At 45.5% G+C, this 20000-nt stretch overlaps 1 protein-coding gene across 1 annotated transcript in view; it reads left to right on the top strand.

The window, feature by feature from the left end:
* Positions 1-20000, top strand: part of LOC145660315 (cadherin-23-like) — a 127210-nt gene that overhangs the window by 65628 nt on the left and 41582 nt on the right. Inside the window, exons 6-7 of the mRNA XM_081724801.1 lie at positions 18146-18340; positions 18478-18606. Of these exons, the coding sequence (XP_081580927.1) occupies positions 18146-18340; positions 18478-18606 (324 nt within the window). The remainder of the gene's footprint in view (positions 1-18145; positions 18341-18477; positions 18607-20000) is intronic.

Raw genomic sequence — 20000 nt, 5'->3', positions numbered from 1 at the left:
ACCCTGACTGAGCAAGTGTGAAGTGACTCCGTGCAGTGGCAGAGAGCCGAGGTCTTTTCATTCTGTTCAGAGACTAGGAGAGATGGCAGCAGCCTCAGAAGTACTTGAACTCACTGACACGTATAAGGAGATATTTCAGTTTAAAGTGGAATAAGGAGATATTTAAACTTAAAACTACTAAAAGGCCCTTAACCACAGCAGCACAGGTTCAATTTTAAAGGGGGCAGCACATCAGACCAAACACATTAGACCAAATACATCAGACCTGACCAAACACATCAGATCTGACCAAACACATCAGACCAAACACATCAGACCTGACCAAACACATCAGACCAAACACATCAGACCTGATTAAGCACATCAGACCTAACACATCAGATCTCACCAATCACATCAGACCAAATACATCAGATCAATCAAATCAGATCTGACCACACACATCAGACCAAACATGTCAGACCTGACCAAACACATCAGACCAAACACATCAGACCTGACCAAATACATCAGACCAAACTTGTTAGACCTAATAAAGCGATCAGAATAATCACAGCTACAGTTAGAAATCACTATTTACTAGTTGTCTCATTGTGGGTTCCTTAAAGATTAAATTGTTAAATATCATATATATATATATATATATATATATATATATATATATATATATATATGTAAAGGATTTTTACATTCAAACTGCCGCAACCCTGTAGCCCCTTTAATGCCGCGGGGATGCATGAGTTTTGAGAAACATGTGCAAAGTTTCATTACAAACATTCCCCTGTTATACTAATCCAATAAGGAACAGGGCTCAAGATGCCATATTCAAATAACTGTTGCAGAGTCTGTCAGCCACCTGCAGAGATGTTTGTAGCACGCACATGTGCCAAGTTACTAAACACGTCATCACACCATCGCCTCTAGCCACAGGGGAGGTTTAACCCCATACTGCTGTGGGTGCAGGGGACATCATGGTGATATGCACATGAATGTACATGTGTGGCTGTATATAGCAAAGTCACAAACGTGATTTAAACCAGAGAGACATGGCCATTGGCCAGACTAAGGATAGATTAGAGTCAACAGAACAGTTGTGGCTGTTTTAGTTATCACACATTAGGCTATTGTAATTTTACCTTGAATTCGATTTCTTTATTATTATTATTATTATTATATTGTTTGCACTGAAAATTTGTGTTAAATAAAGCACAAAGATCACATATCCTTTTTTAGGAAATGTATAGAAATTCATGACTTGCTATGACTTGATAGCATGATAGCAGACAGTGGCGAGGGGGGGGATGCGCGACTCCAGCGTCTGGAACGTACATTTACTCAAACACAAAGACAACAGCACTCGCATGTCTTACAAACACTGGCCACACCACATGCCTCACGGAAGGCGAGCGTTCCGTGACAGTATCACAACAATAATTTTGGTATCCTGACACTATACCATGACACCGTTTCAGAATGTGTTGCCGTTCATGACCTGGTATCAGTATTGGAACAGAAGTGTCATGACAACAGCATCAGGATGGACGTTTTTGGAATACTTTTATTTTTAAAGCCAGAAATCTCTCTAAAATGAATTTATAGGAATACTGAAGAAATACTTCCCTCTAAAATGGTCTTTACACAGCTAATTAAATACTTACCTGTAAAGTCTTTACACAACAGATAAAATACTTCTGTCTAAAACAGTCTTTACCCAGCTGATGAAATACTTCTGTATAAACATTTTCACAACACCCCTTGTATCTTATACAGTGTTTCAGTATGTGGGAGTGATCAGGAGTGATCAGGAGTGATATACTCTGTGTAAGCAGTGTCTTTTTCTCTAGTTTAGCTTTATTATTTTATTGTGTAAAATTATTTCTGCCTATTTGCTTCATCTATTAATCAATTTTTCATTCTCTCTCTCTCTCTCTCTCTCTCTCTCTCTCTCTCTCTCTGTCTATTTAAAATCCATTTTCAATACTAAAGTCTTGATATGAACTTTTAAATTATGAATTTCGGTTGCAAAAAAAACATTTATTTTAGAAGAAATTCCTTTTGAATGTAATATATGTAATGTTTTTAATAGTTTATCTCTGTCCAGTTCAGTAATTTGAAGCAGTTTAAAGTGAAACTCCAGCAACCATTCTAATATGACATGCAAACCCACACCTCACACAGGACCTTAACACCAGACAAACCCACACACAGGACCTTAACACCAGACAAACCCACACACATGACCATAACACCAGACAAACCCACACACAGGACCTTAACACCAGACAAACCCACACATAGGACCGTAACACCAGACAAACCCACACACAGGACCATAACACCAGACAAATCCATGACCATAACACCAGACAAACCCACACACAGGACCATAACACCAGACAAACCCACACACAGGACCATAACACCAGCAAAACCCACACACAGGACCTTAACACCAGACAAACCCAGGACCATAACACCAGAGAAACCCACACACAGGACCATAACACCAGCAAAACCCACACACAGCACCATAACACCAGACAAACCCACACACGACCTTAACACCAGACAAACCAACACACACGACCATAACACCAGACAAACCCACACACACGACCATAACACCAGACAAACCCACACACAGGACCATAACACCAGACAAACCCAGGACCATAACACCAGACAAACCCACACACAGGATCTTAACACCAGACAAAGCCACACACAGGACCTTAACACCAGACAAACCCACACACACAACCATAACACCAGACAAACCCACACACAGGACCTTAACACCAGACAAACCCACACACAGGACCATAACACCAGACAAACCGAGGACCATAACACCAGACAAACCCACACACAGGACCATAACACAAGCAAAACCCACACACAGGACCATAACACCAGACAAACCCAGGACCATAACACCAGACAAACCCACACACAGGATCTTAACACCAGACAAACCCACACACAGGACCTTAACACCAGACAAACCCACACACACAACCATAACACCAGACAAACCCACACACAGGACCTTAACACCAGACAAACCCACACACAGGACCATAACACCAGACAAACCGAGGACCATAACACCAGACAAACCCACACACAGGACCATAACACAAGCAAAACCCACACACAGGACCTTAACACCAGACAAACCCAGGACCATATCACCAGACAAACCCACACACAGGACCTTAACACCAGACAAACCCACACACAGGACCTTAACACCATACAAACCCAGGACCATAACACCAGACAAACCCACACACAGGACCATAACACCAGACAAACCCACACACAGGACCATAACACCAGCAAAACCCACACACAGGACCGTAACACCAGACAAACCCACACACAGCACCATAACACCAGACAAACCCACACACGACCTTAACACCAGACAAACCAACACACACGACCATAACACCAGACAAACCCACACACACGACCATAACACCAGACAAACCCACACACGGGACCTTAACACCAGACAAACCCAGGACCATAACACCAGACAAACCTACACACAGGACCGTAACACCAGACAAACCCACACACAGGACCATAACACCAGATAAACCCACACACGACCTTAACACCAGACAAACCCACACACACGACCATAACACCAGACAAACCCACACACGGGACCTTAACACCAGACAAACCCAGGACCATAACACCAGACAAACCTACACACAGGACCGTAACACCAGACAAACCCACACACAGGACCATAACACCAGATAAACCCACACACGACCTTAACACCAGACAAACCCACACACACAAGACCATAACACCAGACAAACCTACACACATGACCATAACACCAGACAAACCCACACACATGACTATAACACCAGACAAACCCACACATGTGATCATAACACCCAGGCAAAGAACTCCTAAATTGATATGAAGTCAGGGTGTGAGGGTTTGAACTTTTAAATTGATATGATTGATATGGTTAATATGATTAAATTGAAACTGTTAGTTCTGAAGTTATGAATGAAATTTTGGCTGTAGAAAAAATACATTTTGGAACAAGAGACAAATCCTCTCACCCCAGACAGATCCACACACAGAGCCGTAAAACCCAGACAAACCGACAAGCAGGGCCATAACACCCAGGCAAACAGAAAACAGCCACACGCACGCACGCACGCACACACACACACACACACACACACACACACACACACACACACACACACACACACACACACACACACAAACAAACAGAGCAGTGTTTTATAAAGGGGCAGGGACAATGGAATTAAATAAATATATGATGTCACAATATCGTTGGCCCTCGGGCAACACCCCTTTATATGATAATCAGCTTCCCTTTCATTTGCATGTAATTCGATTAAAAAATACATTTTACCTTGGAATAGAGGGATGGGGGGTGTGGGGGCCGAGATGAGGAGGGCAAAAATAAAGTGACAAACAGTTGTGAGCCCATTCACCCTCCAGCTGTTTAGGGGGAAAATCACCTTTAGTACTGTCGTAAAACTGTTGCTCTTCCAGGAAGATTGTTTATTATTCATTTACTGTGTTGAAGCTGATCTCTGTTTGGCTCAGTTCTCTCTCTCTCAGTTCATGCTAGTTAATTTTATTGCAGTTCAATTCAAATGCAGTTCATTCAATTCAGTTTAAATCAATTCAATTCAGGTCAAATCAGTTCAGTTCAGTTCAGTTCAGTGTTCACTTTATTGGAATGCTGGCTGTTTTATATGGTTCTGCCAAAGCAATCACAGAGTGATGGCAAACACAAGACACTTGCTTTCCTTTTTCTCTCTCACTCTCTCTCTCCCGCTCCATGATCTCAGAGATTTGGATGAGATTTTGTTTAGTTCTGGCTTCACTCTTAAATAAATATTTCAAGCTTGACTGCCCCTCCACCCACTCAAAGTCTCTCTCTCGCTCTCTTGCTCTCTCTCTCTCTCTCTCACACACACACACACACACTTCCTGCAGTGTCTCTGGAATCAGTACACAGTGGCACAGTGTGTACAGTGTGCCAACAGTTCCTCTGTCTCACTGTTTTACATCTCACTATGTCACCATTTCACCACCTCATGGTATCACTGTATCACTGTTTTACCTCTAAATGTATCACTGTTTTACCGCTCACTGTATCACTGTTTTACCGCTCACTGTATCACTGTTTTACATCTCACTGTATCACTATTTTACCTTTCACTGTATCACTGTTTTACCGACTCAGTGTTCCATTGTTTCTCTGTCTCACCCTCTCACCATCTTACTGGCTCACTGTCCCACTGTCCCACTGTATCACCATCTTACTGGCTCACTGTCCCAATGTCCCACTGTATCACCATCTTACTGGCTCACTGTCCCACTGTCCCACTGTATCACCATCTTACTGGCTCACTGTCCCAATGTCCCACTGTATCACCATCTTACTGGCTCACTGTCCCACTGTCACACTGTATCACCATCTTACTGCCTCACTGTCCCACTGTCCCACTGTATCACCATCTTACTGGCTCACTGTCCCACTGTATCACCATCTTACTGGCTCACTGTCCCACTGTATCACCATCTTACTGGCTCACTGTCCCACTGTCACACTGTATCACCATCTTACTGGCTCACTGTCCCACTGTCCCACTGTATCACCATCTTACTGGCTCACTGTCCCAATGTCCCACTGTATCACCATCTTACTGGCTCACTGTCCCACTGTCACACTGTATCACCATCTTACTGCCTCACTGTCCCACTGTCCCACTGTATCACCATCTTACTGGCTCACTGTCCCACTGTATCACCATCTTACTGGCTCACTGTCCCACTGTCCCACTGTATCACCATCTTACTGGCTCACTGTCCCACTGTCACACTGTATCACCATCTTACTGGCTCACTGTCCCACTGTCCCACTGTATCACCATCTTACTGGCTCACTGTCCCACTGTCCCACTGTATCACCATCTTACTGGCTCACTGTCCCACTGTCCCACTGTATCACCATCTTACTGGCTCACTGTCCCAATGTCCCACTGTATCACCATCTTACTGGCTCACTGTCCCAATGTCCCACTGTATCACCATCTTACTGGCTCACTGTCCCACTGTCACACTGTATCACCATCTTACTGGCTCACTGTCCCAATGTCCCAGTGTCTCACTGTCCCAGTATCTCACCATCACACTGTCTCCTTGACTCACTATTTGACACTCACATAGTTTCAGTGTTTCATTGTTCTCTCTTGCTCTTTCTCCTTCTCTCTCTCTCCCTCCCTCTCCCTCTCTCCCTCTCTCCCCCCCCTCTCTCTCTCTCTCTCTCTCTCTCTCTCTCTCTCTCTCTCAGGTCAGCTTGATCTAGAGTCTATTCTGGTTGTAATGGTCTTCACTCCTAAAAGAGCAGTACATGCTTTAAGACGCCTTGGTGTGAGTGTAGCAGTGAGCTGAGAAAAATGCTATACATGTTATCTCTCATTCATCCATGCACACATACACACACACACACACACACACACACACACACATGCGCACACACTCACGCTCACACACACACATATACACGCACACACACATATAAATACACACACACACACACACACACGTGCACATACTGATGCTCACACACACACACACACACACAAACAGTCCTTGTCTGTGTGTGTGTGTGAGGTCAATGGCATGAGATAATTTTGTTCGGCTCACGCGCTGCTCACAGAGAAGGCTTGCCTGCACCAGCGTAGCAGTGGGGCCTTCCTGGCTGGAACAGGGGCTCTTCTGCCTCCTCTGCCTCGGGTGCTCTCCTGTCTTTTTCTCTCTTTTCCTCTCATTCCCTTGTGTTCTCTCTCATTCCCTCACGCTCCTTCACATTCCCTCAGATTCCCTCATGTTCCCTCACATTCCCTCACACTCCCTCACATTCCCTTTCAATCCCACTCCTTCTCTTTCATTACAAAAGTAAGGCAGATGGACAAGGCATGAAAAACTCAAAAAGAATAACTGATAACTGAAAACAAGATCACAGACTGTCTTGTTGCAGTAAAGATGTGAGTGGCATTCTTGCTCTCCTCTGTCTCTCCCTCTCTCTCGCTCTCTTTCTCTCACTCTGTCTCTCCCTCTCTCTCACTCTCTCTTTTTTATTTGTACCTTTGCAGCACTTTCATGTATCTGATCTCATGAAAATGACTTCACACACCCAACACACAAACGTACAATCACACGCATACACCCCCCCCCCCACACACACACCCACACACACCACCATATTGACGAATGTGGCAGGGGAGTGAAGGGTGCTCTGTTTCTGCTAATTCAATAACATGTTGAATTATTGAGCAGCTCATTGTGGAGCTGATAAATGGAGTTATCTCTGCTTGTGATGAATTACACTCCGGCAGGCAAGCGGTCAGCGTCTGTGCCACATCTCACACGCTGCTCACGGAGAAGGCCTGCCTTCAGAAGCGGAGCACACACGTTGCCATTAGCATACTGTTTCAAGGTGGGCAAGAAGTCAGTGGATTCCCTCATATTGTGAGGAGGAGCAGCACTGTTGTCAATTGTTGCTGTTATTAATCAGTGTTGATGTTGATGAGAACATTGTGCACATGTAAAACTGTTTGTTCTGTGGCACTGAGCATAAGTGGTGGATCAGAGAGACAGGAGATTCAGTGGTGGATCAGACAGATAGGAGCTTCAGTGGTGGATCAGACAGATAGGAGCTTCAGTGGTAGATCAGACAGACAGGAGCTTCAGTGGTAGATCAGACAGACAGGAGTATCAGTGATGGATCAGATATACAGGAGCTTCAGTGGTAGATCAGACAGACAGGAGCTTCAGTGGTAGATCAGACAGACAGGAGCTTCAGTGGTGGATCAGACAGACAGGAGTATCAGTGATGGATCAGATATACAGGAGCATCAGTGGTGGATCAGATAGACAGGAGCTTCAGTGGTGGATCAGACAGACAGGAGTATCAGTGATGTATCAGACATACAGGAGCATAAGTGGTGGATCAGATAGACAGGAGCATCAGTGGTGGATCAGACAGACAGGAGCATCAGTGGTGGATCAGACAGACAGGAGCTTCAGTGGTGGATCAGACAGACAGGAGTTTTAGTGATGGATCAGACAGACAGGAGCTTCAGTGGTGGATCAGACAGACAGGAGCTTCAGTGGTGGATCAAACAGACAGGAGTATCAGTGATGGATCAGACAGACAGGAGTTTTAGTGATGGATCAGACAGCCAGGAGCTTCAGTGGTGGATCAGACAGACAGGAGCATCAGTGATGGATCAGACAGACAGGAGTTTTAGTGATGGATCAGACAGCCAAGAGCTTCAGTGGTGGATCAGACAGACAGGAGCATCAGTGCTGCACTTTGCCTTTCCCTCACAGATGTCTTGCCGAACTCCTGCGTTCTCACGAGTTACAGGGCATCGCTAAGTTAAACGAAGCTGTCTGCCAGTGCGGGAGAAACGGGAGAGAAAGCTCGCGTAGAGAAAAGCAAAAGAGAATGAGCATGAGAATACGTGAAAGAGAGAGAGAGCGGGAGCGAGAGAGAGAACAGTGACAGCGAGGTGAAGAAAGAGAGGAAGAGATGTGTAATCATGGGCCCTGCTGGTCGGCCGCGCTGAGCAGAGTGTAATCACCGCTGCATTGTCAGGAGCAGCTGGATGGCGCGGCCTCCGCCCGCTCTCCGCCCGCGCTCCACTCACGCTCCGCCCGGGCCCTTGGCACCAGAGCTCCGCGTGACGCTGCGCCGGCGCGGCCCCGCGGCCTGCGAATCAGCCGGCCCTCTCCACCCGCCCCCCAGTCCATGTCCCCCCCCCCCGACCCAGGCCGAGCAGCGCCTCCATTAGAGGGCCTTTGTTCTGGCTCGCTATGCGAGCCGGAGCCACAGACCTAATCAGACCGACAGGCTCTGACGTGGGCAGCGGGCGGGGCCTTAACACCAGCATGCTAAGTTTTACCCAGCACCCACAGCGACATTATCGCATGGTTTAAAATGCCTGGCATTACGGTGATAGACATGCGGGCTTGAACCTAGCAAGTGAGTGGTATTTTATAAGAGAGAGAGAGAGGGAGAGAGAGAGAGAGAGAGAGAGAGAGAGAGAGAGAGAGAGAGAAAAGGAAAGCATGTTAGTGTGTGTTTAAAGATGAAGTTGGGTTGTGAGAATACACAGATGTCCGGTATTTGTAGACTTGCGATGAGAACATACTGCAAATGCGCTTTTTTGTGGTTCTGGAGAGAAAGCATGACTTCATCCAGTAATGGGATACTGTGATAAATCATAACGTATGTTATGTGCAGTACCCTTGGTCCTGAACAGAGGAGACGCTCTGGGATCAGCAGCTGCTGGCAGGGAACATGGGAAGACTGCGGTTCATTATCTGTTGGGTTACGAGCCTGTGAAGTAGGATTTAGCATCTAGGCTTCAACTCCCTGCTCTGGTCAGGCAGTGAAGACATCATGAACATGAATTTTGTTCATGGGTGCTGTCCAGGGTCCACTTCGGAGTCCTTGTTGGATTTGTTGGTGTTTTCTGCTGTTATAACATGTGGCATGCACAAGAGCTGCATGTAGAACACGTGTGGTATTTTTAATGCTGCTAATTAAAGATCTTTAGATTACCATTTTTGGAAAGATCTTTAGATGATAGTTTTTGAAGAGCTACACACCAGAACAGGGGACAAGCTTCTGTGGTATACCAATACTAGACTGTTTAAAAACCTAATTTAGCCATGTTCACAGCAAAGGTGACATGTCAAAATATTTCTTTGTTTACTGTTATTTATTGTATTGTTCTGAACTTCAGGATGTAGCCGTGGCGCTGAGGTTATTAGTATTAGCAAATGTGCTGTCCGTAGTTCTGAAGGCACTTCTAGTGCCATATGTGCTGTCCACGGTGCTGAAGATAATTGTAGTACCGCGCGTGATATCCGTGGTACTGAAAGGCATTTCTAGTAACACGTGTGCTGTCCATGATGCTGAAGTGTACCACATAGTTTGTGCTGTCCTTGGTGCTAAAATTCACTGTGCAAAATATGAGCTGAACTATACTGCACAGCACTTGCAATGCCCTTGAAACTGTATTTTAGTATACTGTAGTATGGTAGTATACTGTAGAGCTATAGTATACTGTAGTATATGTGTGGCCATTGTGCAGAACTAATACCTGTGGCATATATACTGTCCATCATGTTAAACACTACTGCTTTGACATTTGAACTAGCCAACAAGTCAGAAATGAGCTGATGGCAGTGATCCCAAGCTCATATTAAACTCATATCTGAGTAGAAGCCCTGAAGATGTATTTTAATTCTTTAATGAGATCAGCGCTCTGATGGCAGCTTGATAAGTGGAGATGGTTATAATTATGGCATGAATGAGCTTGTTGGACAGCATCCAACTCTATAAACGAGTCTGTGAGCAAAGCAGTGGGTCACTGGGTCTTCGTCACCCTCCGCGGTGAGGCCTCTGTCATCATAATGTGCTGAGGAGACCTTCACATGGAGACAGATGGCTGACCCCTGCCTGCATCAGCCTGGCACTGCACAGCACATTCCTGTGCACCAGCCGCCAGCCTAGGAGCTGATCCACTCTACTGCTATGGTCCCGCTGTTCCACTCTCTGCTACGACCCCTCTGATCCACTCTACTGCTATGGTCCCGCTGTTCTACTCTCTGCTACGACCCCTCTGATGCACTCTACTGCTATGGTCCCGCTGTTCCACTCTCTGCTACGACCCCTCTGATGCACTCTACTGCTATGGTCCCGCTGTTCCACTCTCTGCTATGACCCCTCTGATCCACTCTACTGCTATGGTCCCGCTGTTCCACTCTCTGCTACGACCCCTCTGATGCACTCTACTGCTATGGTCCCGCTGTTCCACTCTCTGCTACGACCCCTCTGATCCACTCTACTGCTATGGTCCCGCTGTTCCACTCTCTGCTACGACCCCTCTGATCCACTCTACTGCTATGGTCCCGCTGTGCCACTCTCTGCTACGACCCCTTTGATGCACTCTACTGCTATGGTCCCGCTGTTCCACTCTCTGCTACGACCCCTCTGATCCACTCTACTGCTATGGTCCCGCTGTGCCACTCTCTGCTACGACCCCTTTGATGCACTCTACTGCTATGGTCCCGCTGTTCCACTCTCTGCTATGACCCCTCCGATGCACTCTACTGCTATGGTCCCGCTGTTCCACTCTCTGCTACGACCCCTCTGATCCACTCTACTGCTATGGTCCCGCTGTTCCACTCTCTGCTACGACCCCTCCGATGCACTCTACTGCTATGGTCCCGCTGTTCCACTCTCTGCTACGACCCCTCTGATCCTAACTCTTTTTGCCTACTTTCTTTAAGTGTTAACATTTTTTGAACTGCTGAAAAAATGCTTTCTCACAGAAAAAGAACCATTTCTGTCATCTTCACTGAAGCTACACAGTCGAGAATGTTCTCTCGATGTCACTCTCTCTCTCTACCTCCATCACTTGCTCTTTGTCTCTCTCTCTTGCTCTATTCCTTTCTCATTACTTAAGGAAATAGTCTCACTCAGATTATGCAGCAGGCCTCTAGCTGAAGGTGTTGAGGGACTCCCAGCTGTAGATGCACTTACTCTGTTCTACTGGCTGTTCTCTCTTCTACTGACTGTATTGACTGTAGTCTGTTGTATTGACCATAGTCTGTTGTATTAATAGCACTCTGTTCTAGTAGCCGTACTGACTGTAGTCTGTTGTACTTACTGTGGTCTGTTGAACTGAGTGTTACCAGTTGTACCAACTGTAGACTGTTGTACTGACTGTAGGCTGTTGTACTGAGTGTAGACTGTTGTACTGACTGTAGGCTGTTGTACTGACTGTAGACTGTTGTACTCACTGTAGACTGTTGTACTGAGTGTAGGCTGTTGTACTGACTGTAGACTGTTGTACTGAGTGTAGACTGTTGTACTGACTGTAGGCCTTTGTAATTACTGCAGGCTGTTTACTGATGTACTGACTGTAGATTGTTGTACTGACTGTTGGCATCATGTTGAGGCTTCTTATTTTTATTTTGCTTCCTTTTATTTCCTGGTTCAGTTTTGCTTGCTAGTTTTAACTTCCTCTTCTGTTTCCTCTGTTACCTGTCCACTCGTTTTCCTTCATTCAATGAGTAAAACATTATTGAACATTATGAAAAAACATTGCTGAAAACACTACTGATAAACACTACTGTTAAACACTACTGATAAACATTACTGATAAACACTACTGTTAAACACTACTGTTAAACACTACTGAGAAACACTACTGATAAACATCACTGAAAACACTACTGATAAACACTACTGTTAAACACTACTGAGAAACATTACTGATAAACACTACTGTTAAACACTACAGATAAACATTACTGTTAAACACTACTGAGAAACATTACTGAAAACACTACTGTTAAACACTACCGATAAACTACTGTTAAACACTACTGATAAACATCACTGAAAACACTACTGATAAACACTACTGTTAAACACTACTGAGAAACATTACTGATAAACACTACTGTTAAACACTACTGATAAACATTACTGAAAACACTACTGTTAAACACTACTGTTAAACACTATTGATAAACATTACTGAAAAACACTACTGTTAAACACTACTGATAAACATTACTGAAAAACACTACTGAAAAACATTACTGATAAACACTACTGTTAAACACTACTGATAAACATTACTGAAAACACTACTGTTAAACACTACTGATAAACACTACTGTAAAACACTATTGATAAACATTACTGATAAACACTACTGATAAACTACTGTTAAACACTACTGATAAACATCACTGAAAACACTACTGATAAACACTACTGTTAAACACTATTGATAAACATTACTGAAAAACACTACTGTTAAACACTACTGATAAACATTACTGAAAAACACTACTGATAAACATTACTGATAAACACTACTGTTAAACACTACTGATAAACACTACTGTAAAACACTATTGATAAACATTACTGAAAAACACTACTGTTAAACATTACTGATAAACACTACTGTTAAACACTACTGATAAACATTACTGAAAACACTACTGTTAAACACTACTGATAAACACTATTGTAAAACACTACTGATAAACATTACTGAAAAACACTACTGATAAACATTACTGATAAACACTACTGTTAAACACTACTGATAAACATTACTGAAAAACACTACTGATAAACACTACTGTTAAACACTACTGATAAAAATGACTGAAAAACACTACTGATAAACAATACTGTTAAACACAGCTGATAAGCGCTACTGTTAAACAACATTGTTAAACACTAGTGTTAAACAACATTTTTAAACACTATTGTTAAGCATTAATGGAAAACACTACTGTTAAACACTACTGTTATTCACTACTGTTAATCACTACTGTTAAGCTCTGTAAAGCTCTACTGTAATCAGTAATATTAAACACTTCCTCTAAACATTTCTGTTAAACACTTCTATTAAGCACTACCATTAAATACTACTATTAAAAACTAGTGTTAAACAACTACTGCTGCTAAATACTACTGTTGGACACTACTGGCGAACAATATCAGTAAACACTTCTGTTTTTTAAATATTATATTTTGCTTACGCACTACTGTTAAACAATACTGATAAACACTACTGTTAAAGACTATGGTTAAATAAACAATATTGTTGTGTAATTTAATGACTGAATTGTAGACCAATGCTTTTGATGACATGGGAGTTGTTTATGTCATGGGAGTGGTTTCTGATGTGGGAGTTGTTTATGACATGGCAGTTGTTTCTGATGGAGTTGTTTACAATGAAGGAGTTGTTTATGGGATTGTTGGTGTTTATATTGTGGGAGTTGTTTATTATGTGGGAGTTGTTTATGGAGTGTTTGTTGTTTCTGACGCGGGAGTTGTTTATAATATGGGAGTTGTTTATTACTTGGGAGTTGTTTATGGAGTGTTTGTTTATGACGTGGGAGTTGTTTATAATGTGGGTCTTGTTTAGGATATTTGACTTGTTTATAATATGGAAGTTGTTGATAACGTTTGTGTTGTTTATGAAGTGGGGAGTTGTTTATGAAGTGTTTCTTGTTTATGATGTGGGAATTGTTTATAATGTGGGAGTTGTTTATGGAGTGTTTGTTGTTTATGATGTGAGAGTTGTTTAAAATGTGGCTGTTTATGATGTGGGTCTTGTTTATGATATTTGACTTGTTTATGATATGGGAGTTGTTGATAACGTTTGCTTTGTTTATGACATGGGAGTTGTTTATGGAGTGGGAATATGTTTTGCTTTACCTTAACAGGCTTTGTAATGTAATATGTTTGAAGTCTTTGGGTGAGTGTGCTTGTGTGAGTTGGTTTGAATCTGTGCTTGCTTGGGTGTGTGTGTGTGTGTGTGTGTGTATGTGTGTGTGTGTGTGTGTGTGTGTGTGTGTGTGTGTGTGTGTGTGTGTGTGACTGTGTGTGTGTGTGTGTGTGTGTGTGTGCGTCAGAGACCCCCTGGCCCTTGACTCGTAAGCCACATGTGTGAGATCTGTGTTAATGAGGTATTGTTAAACAGACTGCTGGGTAAGGAGAGATAGAGAGAGTAATAAACACCTAGGGAAAGCACACACACACACACACACACACACACACACACACTTGCTCTCCTAACTAGAAATACAATCAGATGTGTGTAATTACCTCACACTTAATCTGCCTCCCTCTTTCCACCATTTCTCTCTCTCCCTCTCAGTCTCTCTCTCACACACACACACACACACTCACACACACACACGCACACACGCACACACACGCACACACACACACGCACACTCACACTCACACGCACACTCACACGCACACTCACACGCACACGCACACTCACACGCACACACACACGCACACACACACACGCACACTCACACTCACACGCACACTCACACACACACGCACGCACACACACACACACACACACACACACACACACACACACACACACACACACACACACATGCACATGCCTGTACATGCACCTGCACACAACACACACTAACATACACGTACACGCATGCGCACACATGTACACACACATGTACACACACATATCGCCACGTACATAATCGCTGTCCTGCAGTCTATCGCTGCCTGACTGCTCCTATACCCCAGAACACTGGAGCTGCTCTTCACGCCTGTGTGAACTGAGCCGGCATGGTGAACAGCCACCTCCCTGCTTTACGTTTTGCCCATAATCTCCCACCATATCTTCCCCTCTGCTTCCCACCTTTAGGTTTTCACCCATAATCTCCCTCTATATCTTCCCCTCTGCTTCCCACCTTTCTAATCCCCTTTTCCTGCTCGTTTATCTCCCCTTCTCAATACCTCCCTGCTCCTGACAGCTGTCATTTATTTGAACCTTTTCTTCATCCCCACTTCTCAAAGGATGGAGACACATTCACACATGCACCCGCACACACACCCACACACAAACTCACACACACACACGCTGTTTCTACAGACAAAGAATCACCAGGCTTTTAAGCTGTGGGCCTTTCCAGAATGCACTGGGGCTCTCTGACGTCCAGTGAACAGTAGACACTTCCTCCTCGTCCAGTGTCCGTGCCGGAAAACACGTGCCAGTGAGCTAAGTCCAAACATTTCTCCTGCTGTAATCGGAGCCACTTTCCCATGTTGTGTGGGTGTCATCTGTGGCTTGACAGCGTGTTTGACTGGGACTTTGCTGTGCAGGTCTGCTAATGGCAGCAATCCTAGCAGCGCCTTTTCACTACTAATGCAGCTTGTGCTACAATTTCCAACAGCTCTGTGCACTTAGCGAGACCGCGAAACGCCTGATGCTACCTCGGTGACACGCGTAGCCTGGGACGGCGTATGTGTGTGGTGTGTGTGTCGTGTGCATGCCTGTGTGTGTGTGTGTGTGTGTGTGTGTGTGTCCTTCCTTTGAGAAGTAGCACACACCTGCTCATTTCAGGAAGGGCAGCTACAGACTTTTCTCCTCAGGGTTTCATGCTTTGACTGTTTTACTCTGTCATTCTGCACTGTTTAAATCCTTAACAGCACCCAGCACTCAGAGGTTAAGTGTTCTGTGTCCATGCTGAGGGTTCTGTGTGTTTGTGCTGAGGGTTCTGTGTGTCTGTGTGCTGAGGGTTCTGTGTGTTTGTGCTGAGGGGTCTGTGTATGCGTCTGTGTGTAAGGTTCTGTGCGTCTGTGTTCAGAGTTCTGTGTGTCTGTGTGCTGAGGGTTCTGTGTTCAGGGTTCTATTGTCTCTCTCTGAGCTTCTGTTAGGTCTCAGTGTGCTGTCTGTCAGTCTGTCTCACTGACTGAGGGGTTAAAGGTGAGGGTAACCAGATGATGCAAGTCTTCTTCTTCGCTGTGTAATCACGTCCTCAAAATGGCTGATGGAGACCCTTCTCGCTCCTCCTAGGACAGAGACCCTTAATATGCTCTGTATGTGCATGTGTGCGTATGTGGACTTTGTTGCCACTTTGTTACCATGGTTATGACACACTCGTGATTTAACGCTGGAACAGAGTGGTGCAGTACTCTGTACTGTCATTGATTCTGTGCTGTGATGTCAGTGCAGAGTAAAGCTGATTTCTCCTCAGGCACTGACACCACAGGACTTGGACTGAACAAACTATGCTTACGCAACTGGCTGCATAAATCGGGGTAAATTGGTTACGTTGGGAAGCTTCACTTCCCAGAAGGGTTGTTAAATCTTAATGTGGAGATTTCTGGATATACTGAGGCAGCTCATGTTGTTTCTCTTTCTGCTGATCTCCAGACTATTCCGGCCTCTGATCTTTATCGTTGCCAGGGGCCTTCTGCGTGGGCCTCTCATTCCAGATGCCCCGTGTAATGCGGCTAAATACGAATGATAACAGCTTTTGAATTGGAAGCACATGAGCTGCAAGACTAAACCACTTTGTGAGTAGACACAATGCCCCATGCTTCCTCATGGGCTGTCTGTGGAATGGCGCCGGAGTCCTTATGGGTCTGTGGAATATCCTTGCAGGCCTGTGCAGCAGTACAGCAGTGCAGTGGAAGCTCAGTGGGTAGTAATAAGAAGGTTGCTGGTTCAAGCCCCATCACTGCCAAGTTGCCACTGTTGGGCCCCTGAGCAAGACCCTTAAGGTCTGTGTTCATGGTGAATGCCACTGACCTGTGTGTGTGTGTGTGTGTGTGTGTGTGTGTGTGTGTGTGTGTGTGTGTGTGTGTGTGTGTGTGTAGAGGACAGCCCTGTAGGGACGTCTGTGTTCATGGTGAATGCCACTGACCTGTGTGTGTGTGTGTGTGTGTAGGACACCCCTGTAGGGACGTCTGTGTTCATGGTGAATGCCACTGACCTGTGTGTGTGTGTGTGTGTGTGTGTGTAGGACACCCCTGTAGGGACGTCTGTGTTCATGGTGAATGCCACTGACCTGTGTGTGTGTGTGTGTGTGTGTAGGACAATCCTGTAGGGACGTCTGTGTTCATGGTGAATACCACTGACCTGTATGTGTGTGTGTGTGTAGGACACCCCTGTAGGTACGTCTGTGTTCATGGTGAATGCCACTGACCTGTGTGTGTGTGTGTGTGTGTAGGACACCCCTGTAGGTACGTCTGTGTTCATGGTGAATGCCACTGACCTGTGTGTGTGTAGGATACCCCTGTAGGGACGTCTGTGTTCATGGTGAATGCCACTGACCTGTGTGTGTGTAGGACACCCCTGTAGGGACATCTGTGTTCATGGTGAATGCCACTGACCTGTGTGTGTGTAGGACACCCCTGTAGGGACGTCTGTGTTCATGGTGAATGCCACTGACCTGTGTGTGTGTATGTGTGTGTGTAGGACACCCCTGTAGGGACGCCTGTGTTCATGGTGAATGCCACTGACCTGTGTGTGTGTGTGTGTAGGACACCCCTGTAGGGACGTCTGTGTTCATGGTGAATGCCACTGACCTGTGTGTGTGTGTGTGTGTGTGTGTGTGTGTGTGTGTGTGTAGGACACCCCTGTAGGGACGTCTGTGTTCATGGTGAATGCCACTGACCTGTGTGTGTGTGTGTGTGTGTGTGTGTGTGTGTGTGTGTGTGTGTGTGTGTGTATAGGACACCCCTGTAGGGACGTCTGTGTTCATGGTGAATGCCACTGATCCTGATCAGGGGACAGGAGGAAGTGTACTCTTCTCCTTCCAGCCTCCCTCGGCCTTCTTCTCCATCGACGGAGCGCGAGGCATCGTCACGGTAACCAAACGTCTGGACTATGAGACAACGACGGCCTACCAGCTTACTGTCAATGCCACGGTACACACACACACACACATATTGCACATATGTTGTATATTCTGCAAATATTGTTAATTTAAAAAACTGTTAATTACTTGTTAATTGTTAAGCTCACAGTTGTGTGTGTGTGTGTGTATGTGTCCGTCCTCTTACAGGATCAAGATAAGGTTAGACCTCTGTCCAGTCTGGCTAACCTGGCCATATCTATTACTGATGTTCAGGACATGGATCCCATCTTCACCAACCTTCCATACAGTACCAACATAGAGGAGGAAGTCCCTCTGGTCAGTGTTCAGTACCCACACAGTACAGAGGCAGAAGTGTTCTTTACCCACACAGTACAGAGGCAGGTGTGTTCAGTACCCACACAGTACAGAGACAGAAGTGTTCAGTACCCACACAGTACAGAGGCAGATGTGTTCGGTACCCACACAGAAACAGAGGCAGAAGTGTTCATTACCCACACAGTACAGAGACAGAAGTGTTCATTACCCACAAAGTACAGAGACAGAAGTGTTCAGTACCCACACAGTACTGAAGAAGAGCTGTTCAATACTCACACAGTATAGAGGCAGATTTGTTTTGTGTGTTGTTTAACATGATCCACAGACAGCGCAGCTCTGACTGAGTCATGACAGACAGTCAGCTCTGATTGGCTCATTACCAAGTAGCTACCCAGGGCTTTATACGGACCCTATCTGAGGCCATTCAGCATTAACCCCCCACACTCATGAAATTGCTCTACTCAGCTAGCTACATGACTTCAGAAAGCATATGTATGTGTGCGTTTGTGTGTGTGTGTGTGTGTGTGGGTGTGTGTGTGTGTGTGTGTGTATGTGCAGGGCCATTGCTTATGGAATAACAGGGAGCAGAATTGCTCTCTGTGAAACCCAAAGTATAGGGCAGTGCACTCAGCTTAACCTTAACCATGCCTCCAGCCTCCAGAAACGCCCCGTCCCACCCTCCACATTCCCATTTACAGCCCACTCACAACACACAACACCCAGTCATATCTCCAGACACGCCCACTCACACCCCAGACACGCCCACTTACAGTCCCAGACACGCCCCCTCACACCCCAGACATGCCCACTCACAGTCCCAGACACGCCCCCTCACACCCCAGACATGCCCACTCACACCCCCTGACATGCCCACTCACAGCCCCAGATCGCCCACTCACACCCCCAGAGATGCCCACTCACACCCCCAGACACGCCCACTCGCACCCCCAGACACGCCCACTCACACCCCCAGACACGCCCACTCACACCCCCAGACACGCCCACTCACCCCCCCCAGACACGCCCAGTCACACCCCCCAGAGACACCTACTCTCAGCCACAAGCCACTTCCAGCCCTCAGGCATCCCTAATCCCCCCCCCCACACACACACACACCACACTACCACACACACCTGGCAGTCAAAAGCTTATTAGACACGCCCTGCACACATGCATGCGCACGCACACACGCACACACACACACACACACACACACACACACACACACGCATGCACACACACACACGCACACCTCTCTTTTCTATGGTAAAATGTTTGAAATTCCATTTGCATGAATATTAACAGGGTGTGAAAATAGTGAGGAATGTGGGCTGTCTGATCTGTCAACATAATCAAGGTCAGAAGGAGGAGAGAGCTGAGTGCAGAGGATGGAT

The sequence above is a fragment of the Electrophorus electricus genome, chromosome 12 (genome assembly GCF_041902795.1).
Source record: "Electrophorus electricus isolate QZ-2024a chromosome 12, ASM4190279v1, whole genome shotgun sequence".
Classification (NCBI taxonomy): Eukaryota; Metazoa; Chordata; class Actinopteri; order Gymnotiformes; family Gymnotidae; genus Electrophorus; species Electrophorus electricus.
This window is presented reverse-complemented; position numbering and strand designations above follow the sequence as displayed.